The sequence below is a fragment of the Pezoporus flaviventris genome, unplaced genomic scaffold, assembly GCF_033815535.1.
Source record: "Pezoporus flaviventris isolate CSIRO_AGI_PZ_B2104156 unplaced genomic scaffold, CSIRO_AGI_Pfla_v1 ptg000015l, whole genome shotgun sequence".
NCBI lineage: Eukaryota > Metazoa > Chordata > Aves > Psittaciformes > Psittacidae > Pezoporus > Pezoporus flaviventris.
In genome coordinates this window covers 43,854,992-43,880,529 of record NW_026892563.1, presented here as the reverse complement: position 1 = coordinate 43,880,529, position 25,538 = coordinate 43,854,992, and the positions used below count along the sequence as shown (strand labels likewise).

The 25,538-nt window shown below is 44.7% G+C and overlaps 1 protein-coding gene across 5 annotated transcripts in view; it reads left to right on the top strand.

Annotated features, from left to right (window-relative positions):
• Nucleotides 1–25,538, top strand: part of PHLDB2 (pleckstrin homology like domain family B member 2) — a 116,409-nt gene that overhangs the window by 59,803 nt on the left and 31,068 nt on the right. For all 5 annotated transcript variants that reach the window (XM_061454362.1, XM_061454365.1, XM_061454364.1 and 2 more), the window contains exons 2-6: nt 2,113–2,225; nt 5,548–6,896; nt 14,561–14,944; nt 17,474–17,617; nt 18,479–18,616. In XM_061454362.1, coding sequence (XP_061310346.1) covers nt 2,174–2,225; nt 5,548–6,896; nt 14,561–14,944; nt 17,474–17,617; nt 18,479–18,616 — 2,067 coding nt within the window. In that variant the 5' untranslated portion in view covers nt 2,113–2,173. The remainder of the gene's footprint in view (nt 1–2,112; nt 2,226–5,547; nt 6,897–14,560; nt 14,945–17,473; nt 17,618–18,478; nt 18,617–25,538) is intronic.

The following is a 25,538-nucleotide window of genomic DNA, read 5'->3' as shown; positions in this document are numbered from 1 at the left end:
GAGGCAAGCTGGAAGGGATGAAGGAAGGAGTCTCTTTGTGTGATGGAAGACCCAGTGGGGTGAAAAGGATCCTAAATGTTTCATGTCAACAGAAGGACCTGTTGAGCATGAAATGGGTTGGAAAGCTATCTGCTGTCCAGGCTGTTTCCCACCATCCGCTGGGGACAGCTTCAGTCCTCTGATGCTGGGGAGGGCAGATGTGGTGGCTGGGTTCTGTGCCCTGAGGGTCTCCTTCCTCACTAAGGCTCCTTGGGGAGCAGCACCAAGGTCGATTGTGTGGCTGTTGGAGGAAGCCCACCTCTTGCTGTTGGGAGGTGGGAGATGGGGTGGGAACTCTCTCTTTAGGACTGAGAAATGACCTTTGCAAGGAAAGAAAAAACACTTTGAAGCGAGGGCAGCACTGGGGGTTTCCTGGGGTAGCAAAAGGGAAGGACAGCACCTGCCCCCCATGGAGAGAGCATCTTTGGGGGGGGAGCAGGTAAGGGAGAAGCCAGAGGTCATGGCAAAGGAGCCTCCTTCTGCTGCAGGGATTACAGCCAGCTCCCTTCTCCCAGGGCTGTCCTCCCAGGAGAATAACATGAAAAGGCATGGCACGAAAAGCCTGTGCAACAGAGACCTGAAACGTTGGGGCTGTGACGACTGAGGTTAATTAAATAGGTGCCTGGTCTCTAGACAGCCCCAGACATCTGTCTCCATCCTTCGCTTGTTTTTCTGCTGCGTTTCTGTTTGCTTGTCCGCAGTTAAAGCCCAGGGGACCTACAGATGGTCACCATTACTTTTGTCACTCAACGTGGGGTTTTATTTAAAGCTTTTATTTCTCAACCTTTTAAAACCAGATGTGTGTATAAAAAATAAATAAATCTTTCAATAGAACAACTCACTAGAGGTCTTCTGAGTGGATTTAGGTTTAATTTTAGCCTCTAGTGGCTGGGATCTGATTTGGACATTTCTTTTAAGCCAGGTCTCTGTTATGGCAATTTTTTTAAGAAATATTTTTCTAATAAACTAAAAAAAAAAAAAAAAATAAAGAAAAAAAAATCTCTTTGCATTCCAAGTCTGGCTTCTTTGGAACCTCAGGGATCACTCCATGCCAAAACGTTTTCTGTGCTTTGGATCACATACCTGTTTTTGCATGGGTTTCTCCGTGATTGCGGGATGCTGGTGTTGTTGTGTGGGCTACAGGCTTTCACATGTGAAACTTTCTCGTGAGACCTCACTTGGAGCATTGTGTGCAGTTCCGGTGTCCTCAACATAAAAAGGACATGGAACTGTTGGAACAAGTCCAGAGGAGGCCGTGAGGATGATCAGGGGAGCGGAGCACCTCCCGTATGGAGACAGGGTGAGACTGGGGCTGTTCAGCCTGGAGAAGGCTGTGTGGAGACCTCATAGCAGCTTCCAGTATCTGAAGGGGGCCTATAGGGATGCTGGGGAGGGACTCTTCATCAGGACTGTAGTGACAGGACAAGGAGTAACGGGTTAAAACTTAAACAGGGGAAGTTTAGATTGGATATAAGGAGGAAGTTCTTTACTGTGAGGGTGGTGGGGCACTGGAATGGGTTGCCCAGGGAAGTTGTGAGTGCTCCATCCCTGGCAGTGTTCAAGGCCAGGTTGGACACAGCCTTGGGTGCCATGGTTTAGTGTGAGGTGTCCCTGCCCATGGCAGGGGGTTGGACCTGGATGATCTTAAGGTCTTTTCCAACCCTGACTATTCTGTGGTTCTGTGGTTCAGCAGAAAAGTCCGACCTTGTTAATGCTTTCTTAAGGCAGCCACAGGATCGCAGACAAAACTCGGGAGCTGTGACCGGTAACTGCCTGCGCAGAGTCAGGATCAGAGAGAAGAGCTGATTAGCAAATGAAATGATACGGACTTTTTAACTGATGAAACAACTGCAGAGAGTGTTTGTGTGGGTTTCTGGTTTGGTTTCTTTCTGAGTCTCTACATTAGACACGGAGTGCCCTTTCCAACTACCTTAACGTATTTCTTCTGGAAGTTTTACCATAGGGAAAGGTAAAGGAAAAAAAAGGAAGTTTTGGTCTATATTGTACACTTGAAAGATGCTCTCAGAGTACACTTCTTAACAACATCTTTTCCTCTTGTTACTTTATTTGCAGGTCAAGATTTATTGGGTTCATTCAAACTAGCATTGTTTTAACCATCCTGTAGAGGACGAATATGATGCCAAACAGAAGCAACCTCTCCTCCTCCTTTCAGAATGTTGGATCAGGTAATCCATTAATAAACGCAAAGTTTGTTTGTAAATGTACTGAAATCTGTTAGAGTTTATTATTGATTTAATTCTCCTGGCACGTGGATAAGGTCAGTGCTCTGTTCTTATTCCATGTCTAACTCCATTTACCAGCCAAAAGAAGGCTGCAGCTGGATATGCTGCAGACAGCCAGCCCTCCCTCATCAGTTTAATGCCTGGCTGGAACAGATATCAGTGACCCCCAGCTAAATAGCTCAGGAAAGGAAGAAAAGGAATGAGGGTTAAAAAAAGAAGACTAATAAGAAAGGAAGAATTTCTTTCCCTATAGCTCCAGGCAGCAAATACCCTGCTGAACAGAGGAGCCTTGCGCTGTGCATTGGAGGTTAACCAGTGAAAGCTGGGGCTGACCTGGATGCAGGATGGGTTCAGAGCACACTGTGTGCTAGAGCAACCAGCCTCAGTCCCTCTTACCTGCCTGTGAGGGCAGCGTCAGCCAGGCTGTGTGATGCATCTTAGGGCATTCCTAAAGTCTCATCCCAAACGTGACCCCAAAAATAAGATCTGGTTTGTGGGAAGCAGCTATGGTTCGGTTAAACATACGCTGTTGTCCAGTTGGAATTGAACTGGGTGATTGCGGGCACTGTGGTGCTGGAACCAAAAACCCAGAAGGCCTGGCATAAGGTATGGGAGAGACCTGTTGAACCCAACTGTCTTACATGAAGGTATTGTGACCTTTTCTCACTGTGCTTGTTTGGATTTAAAGTACAATAAACCCTTCATTGCTGCGCTGAACAGGCCAGAAAGTTTCCATGAGCTAACTTGTGTTTTGGCATAAGTGTTCAGTCTTTGTGGGATTGAATGTGCCCTGCTGGTGTTGCAAGGGAGCAATAAACGATTATTAATGTTCCATTAATGTGTCTGCCAGCTTATTTGTACGGGGGCCTGTAGGGTTTATGCAAGAAAAGAAAAGTTCAGTTGTGTTGAAGTTAAGATGCGGGCAGTACAATTTTGATATGGGATTGGCTTTCAGTTTTGAGAGATTTGGAAGAGGGAAGGGGAGAGAATGGAAGGTACAAGTAAGTATTGAAGTACACAAGGCACGTACATTGTGCTTTATATCTGTGCTTTTAAATAACTTTTGCATCTTCTTCTTCCTTATAACACCACTAATGAGATGAATGCTTGATCGTTGCCGTCTGATTTTGTCTTGTCCCTACAAGAGCTCTGTTGAACATGGGTCACATTCCTCCTCTTTTTTCTTTGGATCTTCATCATTGCCGTTGATCAAATACTGTGAAAACAGCTAAAAAAATGTTAAGTCAGATGTCAGAGTGTAAGAAACTGCAGTTTCACTGCTCACAGCAGTGGTGGTCTGACAGAGAGCTCTGTGAGCTTACTGGTTCAAAGGCAGCTGAGATAGCTGTATCATGGTAACAATGGGTTAAAATTACAGCAAATAAAATCACAGTCAGCATAAAAAGATGAAGTTCTGTGTAATAGTAAACCTGAGGCTTGGTTACGAAGCTGCAAGTTAATGGTTTTGGCCACTTCCACAGTTTGTCATTAACACAAGCTTGGCCGGGTCCACCTTTGTTCAAGGAGGTGTTTGTTATTTCCTTCTGGTTTGATTTGGTTTTGTTCCCCCCTGTAATGCTGACTCTTTTTATCTTCTGCCTATTCAATTCCATTGTTAATGATGTGTACCTTTGTTCTTAAACTTAGGGGTTTGTTCCTTAAGAGTTGAAGAGAAGGTGTTGTTACTCACTTAGACTTACTACAGTTAGCACAGAGAAAGCTTGTGCAACAGAGGTATATTGTGTGATGCCCTGGACTGTAATGAATTCCATGCATTTTTGGCTTGTTAGCAAGGAAGGTGCCAGAAACAAGGACCCGCTCAAAGACTGCATTGCCAGCTACCCCTAGGTACCTGAACCTAGTGATCCTCGGTTCAACCAGATCATATCCAGTCTGGTGGGAGTTTTGTGTCTAGGTTCGTATAATTGCCTGAAGTGGTACTTGGAAGAGGATTAAAGTATTGCCTCTGAGGAGTTCAAAAGCACTTTTCACAACTGGATGTTAGGTTTTCCTGCCGAGTGGCAAGCTGAAATGAGGTTTCTCACGAGGTGGCTGAAGTCACAGGTGAAATGTGACTGAGCCGAGAGTAAATCCCAGATTTGACCCTTATTTTCACAAGCAGCACTCGCTGGCACTGCAGGAACCGACACTGAAGAGTGCTTCATTAGTTCAAAGCACAGCCTAGCACATCCAAGGAGATGCTGTAGGTGTTAGCGGTGCCATTTCTACATCGCTTGAGGTCTGAGCGCAAGCCTGTGGAGGTCCCATTTATCTCCTGCAGTAACTGACACTTTGAGGAGCTGAATTCTCTTCTCTGCTTTTGGCAGAGTGGGAACTGTAGGCTGGAGCTTGACACATTGAACGCTAACCACCACCACAGCGAAGGCTTGTTTGGTTGGTGTCCTCTTCCAGGCAGCATGTTATAATTCCAAACAAGCGTTAAGACCTGGAACCTTAAACCCCTGTCAGTGTTTTTAGTAGTAGGGTTTGTGGTGTTGTTTTTGCATGAAGTTGTAGAGCCGAGCATTACACATCCTTCAGGCTATCTTTTAACTAAAGTGCTCTTTGCAGGTGTAGTTACAGGTTTGTATTTTAAGAGCACTGAGCTAAAACACCTTGAAAAATGGGCCTTGCTTATGTACTCTTCCATGAAGCTTTGCATGACAGTCCATTGGGTAAGCAGAAATATGACAAGCTCCCACTGAGCTTTGATTAAGCTCATTAATGTATTTGGGCTTGGATGCACTAGCTGCACAGGCTAAAAGAGGTGGTCCAGAGCAGCATCTTATGTTCTGTATCCTGAGCCCTGGGAGACCTGCACTGAGTTCTTTACTCAGCAGTCTTTCTTTGCATCTTCTCCCTAGACTTCAGTTCCTCAGGTATAAGACATCAGGACAGTAATGCTGCTTTACTTCATGGACATCTTAGGAGGCTCAGGATTATAAAGGCTAAGCTAGGCTCCTGCCATGGATAGGTCACCAAAGAAAAGAGTCTAGCCTCTTTCCAACTGTGTTGCTGATTTGTAGTATGGATTTGGTCCTGTCCAACTACCCCGTCTTTTTTAGCCTCCATCTGTTGCAAAAAGAGAGATGGGGAAGTTGTGCATCCCCTCCTTTGCTTTATGATCTGAGACCCAGTTATTACAAGCACAGTAATTATTATAAACGTGTTCATTTCAAATGAACGTGCAGGCATACACATGCAAGAGGCAGCCACTTACTTGCTACTTACTTTTCTTTTCCCCCTTATTTTCTCTTCCTTACAGATTCCAGTAAGGTTATGGCAGAGTATAGCCACACACAAAACCAGATGGAATTACAAAATGCTACTTTGGGAAAGGGTTCTGCAGTGAATTCCCTTGAGAATGGTCTCCAGGATATTATGGAAAACCTCAACCAGAAGAAATATTCATCAAGTCTCAAATTTAAAACAAATGGGGACTATGCTGGCTCATATTTAACCCTCTCACAACCAATGCCAGTTAAACCCAGTCCTTCCTCCGGTGTTAAAAATGCACACTCTGTTAGCAAACTTCAAGGAGGCAAGCAGTTCTCCTGTGAAAGCCCTTATCTTCCGGATAAAAGCATCTCTGTGAAGCATTTGGGTTCCCTATCGGGCATGCCTTCATCCCTCAGTGGCTACAACTTAGGAAGGACAGACTTTGATATTCATGCCAGCAGAGAAAACATAAAATCCCTTGGACAGATGGATAAGTTTCACTACTCCAAGTACAGTCAGAAAAACAAATCCTATGACAATGTCTACTTCCCAGGAATGCTGGAGACAAAGAAGATCTCGGGCTCTCTTCTAACCATGTGGAACGGAAGCTCAGGGAACGAGCTGATGCTTTCACCTGCTAGCAATTCAGGGGCAGCCAGCATGCCTTCTAGCCCAAAGCAAGGCAGGAGGATGAACACTGAAGACACCCTGGCCCTTCACATAAAGCCAGTTAAGCACAAGGACGTGATGATGGAGACTCTGGGCTCACGGCCTAGGAAATACTCTGGTGGATCTCTAAGTCACATGGGAATGTACAGTCGTTCCCTCCCCAGACTTTATAAATCAACAGAAAGCCAGCTGGTGCCGTTAAGTTTGCCCCCAAGAAGCTCTTTGGGTAACACTAAAAGGAAAAAACTGGGAGAAAAAGATCTACCTCAGAACGTTTTAGATGCTGACAATTACCTGAACTTTTCTTCCTGCAGCTCAGGGGTTTCACCACATGCCAACTCGGTCTCTGCGGGTCATTCCTACGCCAGCTCAACGCTCAGTGTTCCTGCAAGCCCTCGAATCGCTAAGAAAATGCTTTTAGCACCTTCTCCCCCGTATCTTCCCGATGACTTCGATAGGCTTGGACTCTCAGGAGCGAGTCCCAGTAGCTCTTTCTCCCCGGTGGATTTTGACAGGTCGTTCTCTGTCCGAAGGAACCTCTCCACCAGCTCTGTGGAACTTGATGACCCAGAGCTGGAAAGTTACAGGCAGACGCCCAGCTCGCTGCAAACGTCCATGCGAGAGCGGAAGAACAGCATTAGCTCCATTTCGGGAAGGGAAGACCTCATGGACTACCACAGGAGGCAGAGGGAAGAGCGGCTTCGGGAGCAGGAGATGGAACGGCTGGTAATTTCTTCTCTTCCTTTTAGTTTTTCGTGGCATTTAGCATGTGGATAATGTCCATCCCAGATCTGGCCATCAGGAAAGTACAGCAAAGCATAGGCTGACATGCTTTGCAATCCAAATGCCTGCTTCGTATGCCTTGTTTGTTGTTGCTGTCCACGAAGCTGATGCTTAAATAGCGTGCTGCTGTAACAGCTTGGATAGGGATAGACCATTCAGGCATCTACAAAGATGTTGGAACCCGTGTAAATTGGGTTCATCAGTCATCCTGTGGGCTCTGTTAAAATCCCTTTGTACATCAACCCCACAAATTACACTGCAGGGATCCAGCACTTTTTGGTTTAGATGATGACACTGTTTTGTGGTGAGCGGGTAAAATAAAGAGACTCCACTGTAAGCTGCTCAGCCATGTGTGCTGTGCTGTCAGGTAGGCATTGGTGTGGATTCAACATCTATCATCAGAGCGTTCCCTCCTCGGTTGTGGTTTTTCTGTATGAATACTGTCATTAAAATACAGGCCTCCTTGCTTCTCCCCATTGCAAAATGGAGACTAGAAGAGAGGGGCAGGGTTTCTCTCTGCTTCTATTCAGAACGTAAAGCAGTGCATACTGCTTCAGCTTGGGGCGAAACTTGGGAGCAAAATGCTATTTATGTGTTACTGAAACAACTTTTGGGTAGGAAAACCAAAAAGATCTTCAGAACACACAAAGATAGTTGGAAAAGTTTCTTGTAGAAGCTGTCTCTGAAGGGATCCTTTCTGTGAAAGAAGTTTTCTCTGACCCTATTAACATGCATTCGCATTATACTGATTTTACTGTCCACACGGAAACCGAGGTTGTTAGATGGGCCAGTTTGTATTACTGAGGCTTAGATTTGAGACCTCCACTTTAAATGTGTGCTTTATATGGGTTTGAGCAAAGCGGGGGTAGGATACTCTTAAACCTGTCTAGTTTGCATACAGGCAGCAGAGCTGCAGGGGAGTTCCCTTCCCAGGCCGGCCGGGCTGAAAAGCCATGAGGAGCAGCGGGATGCAGGAGCAGTGGGATGCCCATTAGGTGTCAATAGCAGTGGTCCATTGGTTGTACAGGGCCACGGCTCCCATTTAAAGCCCCACTTGTGAGCAGGTTCAGCTGAAGGATGGTAACCCGTTCAGATGTCTCCCTCGCATCTTACCTATGTCCTTGACACAAGCTGGTGGAGAGCCTGTTCTGTTAGCAGGAGCCTGCTGTTTCATCTCTAACAGGCTCAGCACTTCAGCCTAAGATACATGCAGTCGGTTTGCAAGATGCCAAAATGTTCATCTTTGCCTGCCTAGAACCAGGGCTGTAGCCTTAGAAGCACAGGCCCTTTCCCCCTTGGTGAGTGGCACAGTGTTGTGTCTGCCCTGCCTTGTACCCTTTGCCCATCAAAACCTCTGCTGGCTCCCTGTGAAGGTTCTCAGGAGCAGGGGCTGGGCTCATTGGGGCAAGGAGGGCCAGATATGAATGGAAAAGACTGGGCAGTTCAGGAAAGGTTGTTCTGCTTGTGCACGCAGGAGTGGGAAGCATCAGCAGAAATGCTGGAGGGTTGTTTATCCTTGATGCCTTCTCCTTGCTGTTCCCCCACTTCGATAGGAAATCTCCCTTTTCCCTAGTCCTGGTGGTTTAGTGTGTGCAAAGTGCTGTTTGCTTCTTATCAGAGGGTTTTCCAGACAGTCGTGCTGTAAAACCTGAGATAATCAGTCATAAAGGGCAATATAGGAGAGTGTATTTGTATTTCAAAGAGAACAGGGTTGGGGTTTATTTTGTGGTTTGAGTATTGGGTGGGTTTCTTGTGAGGGATGGAAGATACAGAGTTGTTTTGGTGTTCAGTGGTGTTAGAAGTTGTTCTGGATCTTTATTTGGATGTAATGACCACCTCTCCCTTCCCCTCTTTTCTTAGTAGGCAGTACTAACTAGTAAATCCTGGTTCTTTAAAGAGAGAATTTGTCTGCTGTTTTTCCAAGCATGTTAAAGTTTTGGGAAGAAGGTACAAACAGTGAAGATACACACTGCAGGGCTTTTTTTTTGGGGGGGGGGGGGGTTGAGGGTTTTTGTTTTTTTTCCTTTTTTTAAGAATGATTTAAACATCTGAGTTTTAATTTGCTCCACTGTACCAAACAGGGAAGACATGTATGTACTGGTGTAGAATTTGGTGTTTTCTCTGTCTTTAGAACAAGGGTTCCTGTCACTGCCATCCCTCCAGCATTACTGCTGAGTGCTGGGGACTGGTGGGAGGGCACCACGTTGTCCCTGGTCCTTGCATAGGGCTGGTGGGTCACAGTCTGCTGCTGCTTCCTCTTCCAGCCCAGCTGACCGGACGTAGCATCTTGGTGTAGGGATGTTTATCCAGATGTTAAGTACAGTACTATGACAAGCAGAAGTCAGAGTTAGCTTTGCTGAAGCTAGCCCAGAAGCCTTGTAAACAAGGAAGAAAATTATCACCGTGATCCAAGAATATTCAATGGGATTCAGTGAGCTATTGAATTTTTGTTTAAGAGGAGATCATGCCTTTTTCCCCCCCTATCTGAGATAAAAGCCCGATTGTGGTAGCAGCTGGAACTGAAAGGCAGCCTTTCTCTTCAGCCCGTGGGGAGGCTGGGGGTGGAACAGCACAGCCAGCATAGTCAGATAGATATTAAGGCCATCTGTTTTGTTTGATGCCCACTCATTTGAATAGCACTGAACAGGATTTGTGTACTGCTGGGTTTTAGGCAGTACACTGTATTTCCTCTAGATGGTGGTAGGTACTTAACAATTAGACGTGCAGTAGCTGCATGACACCTTCCATAGTCCAGCTGTTAGTACAGATCCATAAGCATATGCTTGTTAATGAAATTCTGCCCAGGAATTGTGCTGGGGGAGATTTCAGTTTACATGAGCAATGCCTCATTGAGCAATAACAGAATTCAAGGACCTTATTCCATAGTCCATGTTTTCACGGTCAAAAGAGCATTGGATTTCATGAGGTTTATTCAGCAAGGAGGAAATAATACCGAGTATCTCTGTGCCCAGTTTGCATTGATGCATTTACAACTCAGTAAGACGTGCTCATGAGAAGGGAAAACGAAATGAAAGGGTATTTGAATTTGCAAGGTGGTGTTGCTTTAAAGTGATGGGTATTAGAGCTTGTGGAAATCTCCCATACAGCTCGGAACAGCATCATATATATGTTTTATACATTTACATTGGCACTGTATCTTTTTATAGACCCTTTAAACACAAAGCACCCAAGCTGCATGTAAAAGTATAAGTGACTTGACTCCTATAGAAAGCCCAGCCAAGCAGACAATGGTTAGATCAAGGTTATTTTTGTCACCACTAGTATTGGGCAGTCTCTGTAGCATTACAGCTACTTAACATCAGGTTAGTTTAGTAAGTTAACAAGTGTCATGTAATAGGATAAAAAAACCTCTGCAGAATATAATGAATGCTAATACTAATAACTAATATAACACTAATAACTTAGTAGGTTTTCAGGAACATTCAGTCTGTAATCCACACTTTGGATTATTAAATATACCTAATTTTTGTGGAATATGGGCCAGGAAGAAATAAATGTCAGGAGACCTGTTCTCATTTGCAGGACTTATAGTACTGCACTGGAGTCTTTAGGCTCTTGCCCTTGGTGTGATTTGAAAAGGAGCTTCTGCAGAGGTACTACGGGGCAAAAGGGCACTGGTCTGAATAATACTGTTATTTTGGAAGCCAGTGGCATTTCCTCAGGAGCCTAATACATGCCTGCAGATACAGGAGCTAATTCTGCAGAGAGCTGTCTGCCCAGTTCCTCCCTAGAGACTGATCTCTTCTGCTTTTACTGGTCCTTTTCCTCTGTGCCTGTAACGGGAAGGTAAAGATGAGCTGTGCTAACCTGAGCCCTGCATCCCATCCTCTGCTTTGAGCTGAGGTGGTCCCTCTGGAGCTCTTCTCCATGCAGGTGCCTTTGTCATGAAAGACTTCATGCTCCTGTGCGTCCTCCATCAGAGATGGACGTGGAATAAGGGCGCTTCTCCTGGGTTCTGTGCTGAGTGGTAACCTCAGAGCCAAAAGTCCATAGCAAAACAAGGACTGAAAATGGGAAAGTAAATGCAGCTGGGGTGAGAAAGGGCTGCAAACTGGAGGGAAGAGGAGGGACAGTTGTTGAGCTGTTCTCACACCCAACTAAAGCCTACCTTTGAAATCAGCTTCTCACTATCTGACACATGTGAAATGACCCGCTCCTTAGAAATGCAGGAAGGAAAGAGAAACCTTTTTCCTGCCTCTTGTCCCTGGGATACTGAATGTGTTTGTAATAAAGTAAGTTTGGGAAGTTTCTGCTGCTCTCTACCCCGGTCTCTCCACCTCTTTCCCCACCATCCTTTGTGCCTAGCTGCTGCTCCAAGCTTTTGCTATGAAGCTTGGTTGTTTTAAAAGAGGAACAGTGGATAAATACTGTTCCTGGGTAGCTGAAAAGAGCAACAGCTCTTCTGCAGGCAAAGGGAGCCCTGCCTGCATGGAGTAGCCATAATTCTCTTTAGTGTTGGTCACACAGGATTAGAGTGCACCTGTGTTTTTAATGAGATCTGGGGTTATCCAGTTGTTAATAGCATTTATTGAAGAAGCTTCCTGCTTGCCATAGCTGATTAACCAAGTCTTGCCTTGATATCTAGATACAGCATCACCTTTATGCATTTGTAAAGTTCATATACGTGGCATGCAGCAGACAAACAAATCCAGGAGTCACTGATGTGGTTGCTGTTCTAAAGGGGGGGGGTATTTATCCCTGCTGTTTTGGAATACTTTATAGTGGGGCAGGGATGTCTGTTGATGTCGTTAATCGATAACAGACAGGGATTATCATCCCCTTATGCCACCCTTCTTCAGCACCTAAATGTGCAGCCATCCATACATATAGGCGGTGTGTGGCTTTGTGTAAGCCAGAGGTGGTGAAACTGCTTGGGCATAAAGTGCACAAGACCTGGGTGCCCCTTCATAGTAGGGAAGAAATCCACAGAAAATACATACAGGCATTTTAGGCTGTTAGGAAAGGCATTATATGGGGAAATAAACCGAAAGGTTTTACAAGGCTTGATTCAACACCCTCCCACCAGAGCCAGTTTTAAACCAGTTTCCCTCTTGTGACATACCTTTATTTTTCCCTTCCGCTGTATTCAGCATCACAAATAACTTGTGTCGTATTCCTTGTGGAATCAGAGACTTGGATTTTCCATGTGCTCCTCTTTCGCACTTTTCATTGCAAGGGGTGCTTTCCTAGCTCGCTGCTTGACTCGGAATTTTATGCTGGAAACAGTTAAATGCAGATGTGCTGTAGAGGGAAGGAGTTGGCCGAGATGAAATGATGAGAATAGAGAGTATAAAATAACCACAGAGCTTCCTGTCCATACGCCTCTCAGCACATGTCAAAATAGAAGCGAGAGATATCAGTATTTCTGTAATGTGCCTGAACGTTCATCAGGAATTTTTTGGAGACTGGCAGAGGTTTTCCTGCAATTTTTAAGCTTTGCCGAGCATCTGGGACTTGTGGAAAAAAAAATCCCTTTTTCTTTCCCCTTTTTCCTGACCGCTCAGCAAAGGGCAGTTTGCAGCGAGACCCCCTTTACCTGAGTGCTTGGGTTAGGATAAGCAGCAGCTGCACTTTGAAATGGGCCATTTCCTATTATTATGGAAGGGATGGAGGCTTGGCATGGGGTAACCTGATATACCTGTTGTTGCAGGGAAGGATGTCCTGCTGGCGTTTATAGATGTTTCCCATCTATAAAGCCATTACGCTGACTGTATGGAAGGGCCAGGCCCGATGCCGTCACAACAGGGAGAGCTGCATAATAACCGGCGGTCCCAGCCAGCACTTGCACAGCGCTTTAGGAATTGGGTTGCGTGGCCAAAAGGCTTAGTAAGAGGGAGGATAGCGGCGTTGGAGGGGTAAGGGAAGAGGCAGTGGTTGCCTTGAGGCAGCAAGGCTTTGGGGAGTTATAATTATATCGATCGTTTGGGGTTGAAAGATGTCTGCAGAATTTGCTTGGACCCGTTTTGTGGAAAATACAAGCTTGCAGTTGCTGCTCCGCAGCTGCCCCAGGCTCTGTTATTCCAGCGGCTCGTCCCTGCCGGTGCCGATACGGGAGGCTTCGGAGGGAACCTGGGGATAAGCTACCTGAAGGCAAAACTCCTGTCTTGTGACGCTGTCTAGCTTGGGTAGTGCTTGGAAATGGATGGGTTCAGATGGGTTCTCCAGCTAGGAAACGCAGCTCTGAACTGCGGGTGATGTGAATGGGTAGTGCATCCAACCGGGTAATCTCTTGGTAGCTGTATAAAATACTACGTGCTTGTAAACTGGTATTAACCTGTCATGAAACTCCAGTGTCTTGCTGCAGGGAAGGGGCAGGCGATGCATTGACCAAACTGCTTTGCTTGATCCTTGTTATTGCTTGCTGTTGGGCATAGGGAGTGTTGGGACTGTCGCAGATAGCTTGCAAACCGTAATGCAAATGTAATGCCAGGTAGAGCTCAGAAAGTGAGTGTGTCTGCAGTGGTTCTCGGGGCAGGAGGCTGAGGGTTTTGGTTTTCTGGCTTTCCTTTTAAATGCTACTAAATACAAGTAGGATTTCCTCGAAATCAGAAATGAGCTCATTAGGGCAGGTATTAATGCCAAGCATGGAACTCTCACAGAGGTCTTTTTTTCTTCCAGCGGAACTTTTAATAAGGCTTATGGTAAGCATTTTTTATTAATATTATTCTTCTTTTTTAGCAAAAGAAAAGAATTACCCCTTAAAAATGAAAACGTAAAAGAAAAACCATCTGAAACTGAAGTTACAGCAAGCTATGCATACAGCAATATAAACCAAATATAGCTTTCTGGTACTTAATGATAATTACCATATAGATCTAGAAATCCTTAGGGCATTAATGTTTCTAGCATCTTGAAATACATCAGGTCAAACTGGCACAGGTATTCAGATCCTCAAGTTTGAAATGTTGGTATGAATCCATAGGGAATTTGAGTTAACTGGTAAGTAAAGATTTCCCCCATTTCTTTGGTTTTGTATGTGTTGTATTTTAGACGTGATGCTTCATTTTTTCTGTTAATGCTCCTAAAACTGCGTGTTTCAAAATGGGGACTAACTCTGTCTCAAGGAAAGGGAATCAGAGTTAGCAAAACAGGAAAGTCAGGGATGAGTGAAGTCATGGAAAATCTCTGTGATGTTTTGCAGCTTGGTAGGAGTATAACGTAAGTGTAAAGTGGACCCATTAGTGACTTATACAGTGACCTCAGTGGACATCTGTACGTATGAATGGGGTACAGTTACAGCAACAGTATTATATACAATATTATAAACAATATTAAAATTTTCTATATTGGCAAGATAAGTGTTAGAGCATCTTCTTTAAGTAATAATTAATTTCTGTGAAATCCTCTTTTGATTTTATAAGCTCTTCCATGTGAACTCTGATTCGTCATCTTGCATTGCGATTTATTTATGTGTTATCTCTAAGCGCTACAGGTCTAGATGGAACTGGAGGGCTTTAATCTTTCACTCTAATAAACTCCCATACCAAGCAAACAAACCCCAAACCCCCAGCAAGCTTCTTCTCACTTCCTCTTTACTTTGGCTCACAGGTGATGCTTAGGGCCATTATCTTTCTTCCTCAAACTAGGAACGACAGCGGCTGGAGACGATCCTCAACCTGTGTGCGGAATACTCCAAATCTGACAGCGACCCGGCTGCGGCCACAACGGTTGCTGATGTCCAGAAGATTAACAAAGAGCTCGAAAAACTTCAGCTCTCCGATGAGGATTCGGTGTTCGAAGACTCCCAGATGAGCCTGGAAACGAGGTTCAGGAGCCAGCTGAAGTCGTCTGCAAGTGATTCGGACTTCTCGGAGCTGAGCAGCCACAGTCGCGGCACTGCCGCCCTCCTCTCCTCTAGAGGGTTGAGAGCTGAGGAGCACTTCAGTGACGGTGCGAAGTCACCACCTTTCGCTGCTCCTGGCTTCCTGAAGGATGCCACCGAATCCTCTTACCTGAGCATCACACCAAAGGTAACGCTCTGTAGGAGGAAAGGGTACAATCCAGGTCTGACTGCTGGAAATCATAGAACCATAGAACAGTTAGGGTTGGAAAGGACCTTAAGATCATCCAGTTCCAGCCCCCCTGCCATGGGCAGGGACACCTCACGCTAAACCATATCACCCAAGGCCTTGTCCAACCTGGTCTTGAACACCACCAGGGATGGAGCATTCACAACCTCCCTGGGCAACCCATTCCAGTGCCTCACCACCCTAACAGGAAAGAATTTCCTCCTTATATCCAATCTAAACTTCCCCTGTTTAAGTTTTAAGCTGTTACCCCTTGTCCTATCCTCCTCCAGGAGTCAGCTTTCCGAGGTCTTAGGTGTGAGAAGACCTAGGAACTCATACAATTCAGCAGTCTGGCAATGATTAGTCCATTTTCTATGGAAGCTGTTGGCACTGGAAGGGTTGGGGTTTTATTTCGGAGGTATGTACAGTTCAGGAAGAGTTTTGAGATGTTCTGAGGGAGAAGGATTTGCTTGAACAGTCATAGCTACCTAAATAAAGGAGGGTTTCAGGAACCCTGTTTGGCATCGTGCTGGGATGTAGGAGGGAAGGGAAGCTCTGCTGTCTTCTCCTAGCCTGAGGCTCCTGTCTCCTGTAAGAGGAGGATGTTTCCTCATGGCAAACCAGAACAGTTGCACAGGAAGTGAAGGAATGTTCTGTGAACCAGATTTACTGTCCCAGGGCTGGATCTGAGCCCCTTGTAGTCACCTGTTGTCTCTCCTGGGGTGCACAGTGGCAGCCAGCCTCCTGCTTCCCTCACCCAGCTCCTGTGTTTAATGAGCTGCAGCTCCTTTCCTGTGTACTTCATGCTGCTATTCTATTACTGAAGGGAGATTGTCCTTTAAAGAATGAGGTGGCAGCATTCCGAACGGTTTCCTTCAGCTAGTGCAGCAGCAGCATCCTCTGGGCTGGGTCAGTGCCCAGGCTCTGGTGTGTCAGACCAGCAGTGCAGCAAATCCTGGTGACAGGCAGGGTGTTAAACGTCTGTATTCAAGAGTTAGAATCAGGAGCATAATAAGGCCAAGCAAAGCCAGAAAACCAGGTTTCTGTTTTAACAAATTCAAGCCTTCAAAATACTTTGTCTCCTTTTTGTTGTTATTTGCACACTGTGTGCGTTTCAGCATGGTTATATGCCTAATATAAATGGTGTTGAACCTCTGCTAACTTGCTTATGCCTTTATTGTCTATAGAAGTCTGTAGGTATAGAAGGGAGAGGTGTGATAGACAAATAATATGTCTTATAAAGGAGAATCTGTCTGAAAATCTGCTGAGTCTTTCAATGTGAATTTATGCTGAACAGAAACATGCTATTATGGTTTCACTTGGTCTTTCTGTGTTGAAAGGTAGTAAGGCACAAGTTACTGTGGTCTTGCATTTCTTTCCCGTTCGTCGCTTTCCTTGTGCAAGTCAAAAGATCCCATTTTAAATCCTTATTAGGAAGTTGAAATCAAAGATGTTATGTCAGCATTATCCGAACAGGATACCGGACAAAAAGAAGCTTTCCTGCTAGGATTACTAATGCTAATCGAGGAATACCATTCATTCATTCACTGTAAAGTGTGCTCTGCTAAGCCCTCAGAAAAGCAATAACAAGCAACTGTGGCCATGAAACACAGCTCATTGTTTTAACATATCGAGATGGGATTTGCTCAGGATAAAATGCCTGCTCTCAGAATAGCCATTCAGTAGTTGAGCTGAGCCTCCTTTGATGAAGGCTGTGTGGTCCAGTGCTTAACACTGCCCTGCTCACAGCCCACCTCTCATTCTGACTGGGGACAATGAGCGAGCAGCTTTATGAGGGTAATTGGATCGCAAGCCCCTGGGGTCAGAGGAACATGAAGAATATGTTTGAAACTCAATACTCTTTGATCTAGCCTTTGCTGGTGTAAGATCACAGGTGTTTCCTTCATAATGTTGTTGAATTCTTGGCACAGGCAGCTAGGAAGTAAATGTAAGTAAATCTAGTAAGGCAATGGAAAGAGCAACATTAAGGTACTACTTCCTCAGTGCTAACTGGGGAGACAGAACCAACTTTTGTCCTTATTTTACAGAAGCTGCCCATCTTAATGGCTGGGTACAAAAATGTCCTGTCCTGCCTCCTGGCTTTTATTATATGGACAGCTGAAATTCACATAAAAAGCATCTTTCTCTGTTATTCTTATAAGGGAACAACTGGGTTTTTGCAACCTAAATAGCACAGCATGTAAAGTATTCTCAAAGGTTAGGTTTTAATAATTCCTGTAGAATGAATGGTATTTACTGTTACGTATAGAATTTACTTCCAGTGGTGCGTGGATGTAAACTGTCATGCTTGTATCTCATGTACACATTCTAAATATAGAAATAGCAGTGTAGTAGATCTGAAATTTGTAATGAGTTCAAAACCAGCAGTACTATGCTTGCTTTCAATGAACACAGTATGAAAGGGGAAAGGAAAGGCAAGGCTGTGTTTAGCTCTCTTTCTAATGACCTTCTTGTAACATGCAACTGCAGATACCAGAATGCACAAGTGATGAGCAAAGAGGGCAGGAGCTTGGTCGACTGGAGGAGGAGCGCATAGTCATACTAAATAACTTGGAAGAACTGGAGCAGAAGATCAAAGATTTAAACGACCAGATGGATGAATCTTCGAGAGAGGTATGAAATATGTTTTGGGTTTATAAGTCGTGCTTGTTAGGTATGTCTGCATAGCAGAAGTCTGGTGGGTTCAGCAAATACGTAGGGAATTCACAGATGTGTGAAGCCTTCGTATTCTGTGCTTTTACACCAGGATTAGGCACAGAATGATGGACCTGGCAGTCTCCGACTTACGAAGGTTATCTTTCCCCAGCTGGGAGGTGGATGTGATGTTCAGATTAGGCGTTCCCAGCCATAACCATTATACTCCCAAGTGGAATTAGAACAGTCTTGCTTGTTTAATGGTCACTCAGTTGATCTGAATACCTTGTGTCACTTGGGAGGTTTATGGTGGTATCTCCTGTGACTGTTTAAAGAGAAAGAAAGTGAGACAACTTCCTTTCAAACCTCTTTGGCTTTACAGTGGCAAGGGTATGTTGGCACCCACTTGACGTCTGGAATGTCACAGTTGCAGACTAAGCTGGCCAGGCATTTGGGTTGTGCTTGCTCCAGTTATCAGCGACAGGAAAGAAACAGCTGTTCCAGAAGGGTTTCCTATGGAGCCTGGGCACAGAGAGTCGGTACAGTATCATAACAGGAGGAAGCACAGAGAAGAGATAGGAAAGAAAAAGTCTCTTCAAACTAAAGCTGGTTTGGACTTTATTTTGCAGTATTTTATGTTGCAGCTTGACTTTGTCTTAGATTTGTTGATCTCTTTTTTGCGGCAGCAAAACTTATTTCCTCCTTCCATCCCCTCCCCCTTTCGTAAAGGTTTCTTCGTTGTGAATAATCAGCTGCTCACCCCCCTTTCCCCAGCAAATAATGTGTCTTGAGATGTCTTCATAATCTGGACTGCTTCTGAAAAATGTTTTGTGTTCCTAGTTGGATATGGAATGTGCCCTTTTGGATGGGGAACAGAAATCTGAAACAACAGAGCTGCTGAAAGAGAAGGAAATATTGGATCACCTAAACAGAAAAATAGCCGAGCTGGAGAGAAATGTTATTGGTGAAAAGGCAAAGGTAATTGAGTTGTCTTAGCTCGATGTTTGCTCTCTTCGCTCGGTCCTCAATATGCCTTTATATGATTAACATATTGATGGAGGTTATTTTATGAAGTACTGTCTGAGTCAATTGACTTGATAAATGTGGGAGAAAAATATAGTTGTCTTGACATCATCCTTCTGGAAAACTCTGATTTCCCAAGGTGTGTTTGACCAGCAAAATACAGTATGCTCAAGTAAAAAGACCTGGCCTAATATAAAGATATTTTTGATTAATGAAACAGCCACAGAGTGCTTGGACTTGGGTTATCTGTTGTTCAAAAGAACAGCATTGATTGAACTGTTCCACTGCCTCCCGTTGTAAGTTCTGTATTTTGAATGGGAAAAGAAATAAATCCTTTCTCAGCAAAGGAACAGAAGGCAAGAAGGCTATGGTTTCAGAAAATGCCTTTATTATTATATAGAATATATGATATATGACATCTGTCAAGCATGTAATTTTAAAGCAATTACGTTGGTTTATTTTGTTTGCTGACTGACTGCAATTTTAGTCCTGTAGAACATTCTCTCTGTGATTAAGTCCAGGGAATTAATCATTTCTCCTATACAGTCATATAATTGCTCTCAAATATGCAGCAAATAGACATATGTAAAAGCATGCATTTGCTAAATAGAATGGCACTATAATAAGACTTTAAGTACAGAAGGGAAAGGGCCTACAAGATGAAGCTGTCCCCCTCAAACCAGGGAGCACTGGCCCTCTCCAGCAGGCCCTCGGGTGGCCTCTCCAGGCGAGCGGTTGCCTTCTCCGCAGGGGATGAGCCATGGCCAATAATACCTCAAGGTCAGGAAGTTTTTCCAGGGCTTTCAGCCAGTAATGTTTCATCCTCTATCCCATAATTTAATCCTGTCACTTGTGGAAATGCTCTAGCTAGTATCTCCCTTTTTATTTTGTCAGCTCTCCAGAAATATCTGGAAGTCTTCTGCTTTATTTGCTTTTTCTTAGACAAAGGTGCACATTTTTAGCTCTTTCACGGTTCCCATTTACTTCACCTCTTACAGCTTGCATTGTCTTACTCTCAGCTTTTTGTCTTCAGCCTCTGCCTACCCTGTCATGAGCCTGAATGCTGGTTTGTAGCTGCACTCATCGAGCCTGTGCCTGATGAGAATGGTGCTCCCACCTCTCCACGCTGCGGCATGATAGCACACATCCCGCTTAAGCTTGAGCTTTTGTGGACTTTTCTGCCCGTGCTTTCCTCGTGCCTGTGTACTCCTCAGTGATCACTCAGCTTTCGGGGTGATCACATTTTAAGTTGCCCGTAGAACGTGTTGCATAGATGAGTTTTAGTATAAAGATGAGTTTAGCGTTGGTAACAGAAGATCGGGTGGTGCAAACACAGACCCTTCAAAGGGATGCTGCTGGATGTTGCGATTGGTAGGTGGTAACAAATCACATATCCAGGAATTCAAGAGCTCTTTTGCCTTATATATTTATTCTCCAGTAGCCTAAAAGTTCAATGAAACTAATGGAAATGATTTTAAAACGTGGGGTTTTAAACCTTCCTTTCGGTCTTCTGATGGAACATGAGTGAGTAGCTGTCAGAAAACTACAATTCCAGCTCTAGTTTAAATTCTCAGTTGGACTGAAACAGGGAAAGCAGCCTAGAAATAGCACTTCTGTTATTTAAAAGGCAAATTCACTCAAACCACTTGGTTTTCCCCGGTAGGAAGCACGCCGCTAGTCAGATCAGATGCAGTATTTTAGTTGTCTTCTCTGTTGTGTTCCTTTTTATTCTATAACAAACAAGCAAAACCCCAGCAGTTGAGTGTGTGTTTTAGACTGAAAGCCGTGGCTCAGTTAAGACTGAAATTGTAGATACAAACTCAAAGCCAGGGCGCAGGCTTTGTTCTGGAAGATGCCTGAAAGCGTTGTTATAAAAGGGGAGGTTTAAAAAAGAAGTGGGAGACGAGTTTCTGTGGATGGGCAAAATAGAGAGTGACAGCTGAAGGGTTCTGGAGACAGTAGTGTCAGCCAGCAAAACAGATGGCACTGATTGTGTCAACAACAGCAAGTTTTCAAGCTTGATTTGTGTGTCTGTACGGCTAAGCCCTGCAGATCTGATGCTAGATAGGCAGCATCTTGCTTCTGTAGCAGTGCAGGATCAGTCCCCCAAGAAAAGGGGTGCTGGGGTGGAGGCTGCAGGTGGTCCTTTTTGCTGAAACAATTGGAAAAGCTCAGGTTTTGACCACTTGCTGCCACCGTGCTGATGGTATTTTTTGTGTAGCTTCTTGCAAGAGCAAATGGCCCAGCATCCACGCAGTGATCTTCTAGTTGCCCGAATACGTTCACCCATAATAATAACCGGTGGTCTTGGTTTTGATGGAGCTTCCTGGCCAGAAGCTGTCAGGTCCTATTGCTCAGGCAGTGGTTACGTTTCCGTCAGGGTAAGGGAGTGGTATCTGAATGCACCGCACGGTGCTGTCTTGAGGTGAGGGTTAATGTCACTCCCAAAACGATGGTGGGGTGTTGGTGCCGTCCATGAGGGCACTTGTCTCGGGAGCGACTTGAGCAGCTCCTGGAATTTGCCACTGATCTCAGCACCTGTTTGACAGGAAACCCCTGCCCTGGTTGTGTTTCACCCTTACCACGCACCTGTTTGCAAAACTTGTGAAATACTTGAAAAGAGAGATCATAAACCACAACCTAATGATGTGTTGTGTACGGAAATAGGCTCTGGTGGAAGCTCTTGTACTGCTTGCTGCCCAATTCTTTGGTTTATTTCCTTTCACAATTCACTTAGATAAGGACACAAAGCTTTGCCAAGCTTTGTGCAGTTTGAAAGCCACAGATTTTAGCCCTTGCAAGGCAAGAGAATCAGCTGGAAAACATACTTGAAGGTGGGAGAATGAGTTCAGTCTCAGGCCGTGCCAACGTGCTCTTTGCTGTGGTACATCTCTGTGTCCCAGCACCTTACCTGTAAATCGGGGAGGGATTGTGTAAGTGGGTCTGTACATTAAATGATGAGCTACGTTCTGATTTTGGTCGAGTCCTGTGCTCAGCCCTGCCTGAGCACACGGCAGGACTCATGGTGAGGAAGAACGGATGAATTGGCGGGGAAGGCAGTGTGGTGCACAACCTGCAGTGAGTTTGAAAGCGTTTCCCTTGCTTTTGTGAGCACGCCACCACGCACACTGTAAGGAATGAAGCAGTTAGGGTTGATCTACTTCGGGTTTGGAAATAACAGCTACAAGCAGTGATGGCAGAGCCTTTCAGCACCATTTCAAGACTCAGAGTAGTTCTGGCTATGGTGCATCTCTGCCAGATACAAGTGCTACCAGGACTCAGCTGTCCTGTCTGGGGTAGCTACTTCCAGAGCTGTTTGGCATGGCCCGTGCCTTCACCTATACTGGAAATTGTGCTAGTGTATGGAGGACAGTCCAGCTTAAAGTCATCTCATTCCTTCTTTCCTTTAACTACCATGTGCTACATACTTGGTTTTATCCACCAAAAAAAAAGATGACCAACTATAGATCTGAATAGCAGCATTGAAGCTATTCATCACGAGTTCCAGTTTTTCAGGGACAGCCCTAATAAGTCACTAGCAATGCAATTTGACAGATAAAGCTTGAAGTAATCCAGTGAAGAGCTTTGCTTCAGATACTAACAAAATTACCTTGAGCACAGCCTGCTCTGGGTATAGCCAACCAGGGCAGTACCCAGAAAGAAGCAGGCAGGTGAGCCAGTATCTCCCTTTTCCCTGCTGTCCAGGCCTGGCTCCCTGTAATTACCGTGGCAGTCATTCATGTTACTATGCTGTAGGTGTGCAATAAAGATGCTGTTGTTTCAAGTGGAATAGCAGCTCAGGTCCACGGTGCTGTTTACAATTGTGACTGCCTCCCGATGACCCTTTGCTCCCAAGGCTTAGTTCAGGATTGATGTCTGTCTATAAGGAAGCTGGAGAAAATGGTATTTGCCTGATTGGATAGTATCCAGATTTACAAAGTACTGTTTCCGTAGTCTTCCTTGGTCTATGTAGCTTTAAAACACACAGTCCAGCATATAGAATCATAGAATGGTTAGGGTTGGAAAGGACCTTTAGATCATCCAGTTCCAACTCCCCTGCCATGGGCAGGGACACCTCACACTAAACCATGTCAGCCAAGGCTCTGTCCAACCTGGCCTTGAACACTGCCAGGGATGGAGCATTTACAACCTGCCTGGGCAACCCATTCCAGTGCCTCACCACCCTAACAGGAAAGAACTTCTTCCTTATCCAATCTAAACTTCCCCTGTTTAAGTTTTAACCTGTTACCCCTTGTCCTTTCATTACAGTCTCTAATGAAGAGTCCCTCCTCAGCATCCCTATAGCCCCCTTCAGATACATGGAGAAGGATGCTTTAATGATTTGCCATGCCTGCATGTTTCCAAGTTAAATCATGAGGCTGAAAGTAAGAACGTAGCCGGGAAAGGAAAGCATAATCAGTGAGCGTGAATAAACAGGGATAACTGAAAGTGAGTAATGGATTCAGCAGCAGTGCTGTGGGAGGCAATCAGAGCTAAATGGGAGTTTTGGCAGAGAGTTTCCAAACAATTAGTATGTAGAAGTTGAGACTGCATTTGAAGAAGGGGAGGTTATTGCCTTTCTCATGGAGGACCTTTGCCTTATGTCATGATGGAAATACGTGCTCTGCAACTCCTTTATCAACCTGGGTTTCCTGTCCCTCCTCGAAAGCAGAAATCAAGACCAGCTGGCAGCGGATAACTCCTCTCTTTTTTTTTTTTGGAATACATTTAATTTTGCCCACATGCTTTTGTGGAAATATTTTTCAGTCATTAACAGACTATCCCAGACATGCCAAAATGTTTGAAGCCCGGCCTCTTTGCTGGATTAGTACTGGAAAGCCTTGCAAGAATCGAGTCAAGGAAAGAGCCGCTGTCTGATGAGCCGCTAGCAATCAAAGTTAAATGTAGTAGTGGTCTCTTCTCAGTCCTTTCTGTTCTGGATTCAAAATTCCTGCTGGTTCTTTTCTTCTGGCTTGGATCATTGCTTTGTCCTCTCCTACATTCATGAAGAAATAGTGCTCTAGATTCACGGGTTTTCTTTTGCCTCCCACATCTGTTCACTAGGACAGATGCTATTACTGTATACAGTCTTTTATATAATAATAAATTAGTTACCACTCTTATAGTAATAAGAGCTACTGTGAAATACCTCCTATCATATTAAGCTCCCATTAAGCCCAGCATAATATTTTTTTCCCCTCTTAATGTTTTTTTTCATGAAACCCACAGGGATTTAGGGACAGACAACTAAACCGTGACAAGTTCTATGCTTCTGTTCTGAAAGAGCTCAAGGGATGTGGGAAAGAGTAGTCCGAAAAATACAGAAGAGGAGCACGTACAGTTTGTGCACAGAAGGATCTGTTTCATTTCAGCAGTATCTGTTTTAATAAGAGTTGTGTGTGGTCTGATTTGTGTCAGCCATAGCATAGGAAGTGTTTGTCATTTGCTGGCAGGGTTGGTAGACCTCAGGTTGAACACTTTCCCCAATCATTTGCTCCACCGAAGAGCTGATTACACTTCCTAGCCTGCTTTCTGTCAGGGACTACACTATTTTCTTACAAATACATGGCAAGAGTTAAGTTAAGCCAGTTTTGTTAGTGAGTTGTTAAAGTCAAGTTTTGTTCCTCTTCCACTCATTCTCCAAAGCGTTTTACTGAACAGACGAGCTCTGTAGCATCCCACCGCTTCCAAGTAGAAAGGAATAATTTCTGTAATCTGTTAGTTCTCCTCCACTTCTAGCTTTTGCAGTAGGTTATTTTGGAGAAGGGGAGGGGTGTCCTTTAGGAGTGGAAAAGAATCAAGTTTGTCTAGAGATGGAAGATGAGATGGAGAAACTTCAGAACAAAGAAGCGCTCGTGCTCCTTTATTTCTGGGAAGCCTATGGGAGTGGTGAGACTAGCTGATTCCGTACTGAGAGACACAGGGTGTGCATGTGTGAAGCTTGGTGTGGGTAATGAGAGGTGGCTACCTTAAAACATGAGGATGTGTAAGTGGGTTTGACTGAGGAAGGTCTTGGAATACTTAGACTGGAACATTATAGTGTCAGAGCTTGCTGGATGGGAAGGCATTCAGGGTTTTGGTTGGTTGGGTTTTTGTTTGTTTGTTTTTTTTCCTTTATTGATGGCTTGTAGGTTTCTTTGTAGTTTCTATCTGAAAATAACACATACTATGGGCTTTTAATGCTTTGGTTTTGTGTTTGCTTGGGGGTTTTGTTTGGTTGGTTGGTTTTGTTTTGTGGGGGTGGAGTGGAAGCTTGTAAAGGAGCCCATGGCACCAGCCATACAATCCATTTCATAGTGACCTGGTTCCTTGCTTTATTCTTTTCTAGTTTTCATCTGGATTTTTGAGCAGCTTTCTTGTTTGATCCGCACTGATTCATTTCATCAGAGCCTACCAGTTTATGCAGGAGAGCTGGTTCAGAAGGCACATATGCATGCAGACACATGCTGCTCTACAGTTTTAGCCTGCCTGCCTGCAGTAGCAGAATGTGATGAATGACAAGTTGAAAAGCAGAACTTCTCTGCAGAAGGGGTGCGGGGACCTGCTAGGGTTTTAAGTATCAGCACTGATTTGGCATAGGGCATCCTTAGCCACAGGAGACTGCAGGGAAGCAATTGGTGTCTCTTTTTCTGTTGTTCCCATTCTTCTAGGAGCTGTGATTGTCTTTAATGCTATCCTTTCGTCTCTGTGTCCTCATCATCTATGAGATGTGTCGGATATATGTATACATTCTTCTTTTTCTCTTCTCTCTTGTCCCTAAAATCAGTTCTATGAGATCTAAAGGTTGATTTCCTTTTGTGACCATATTAATCGCTTCAGGGCTGTGTTCATACCATGGGTGCTCTGCTGACATCCCGTGTCTGGGCTCTTGGGAGGA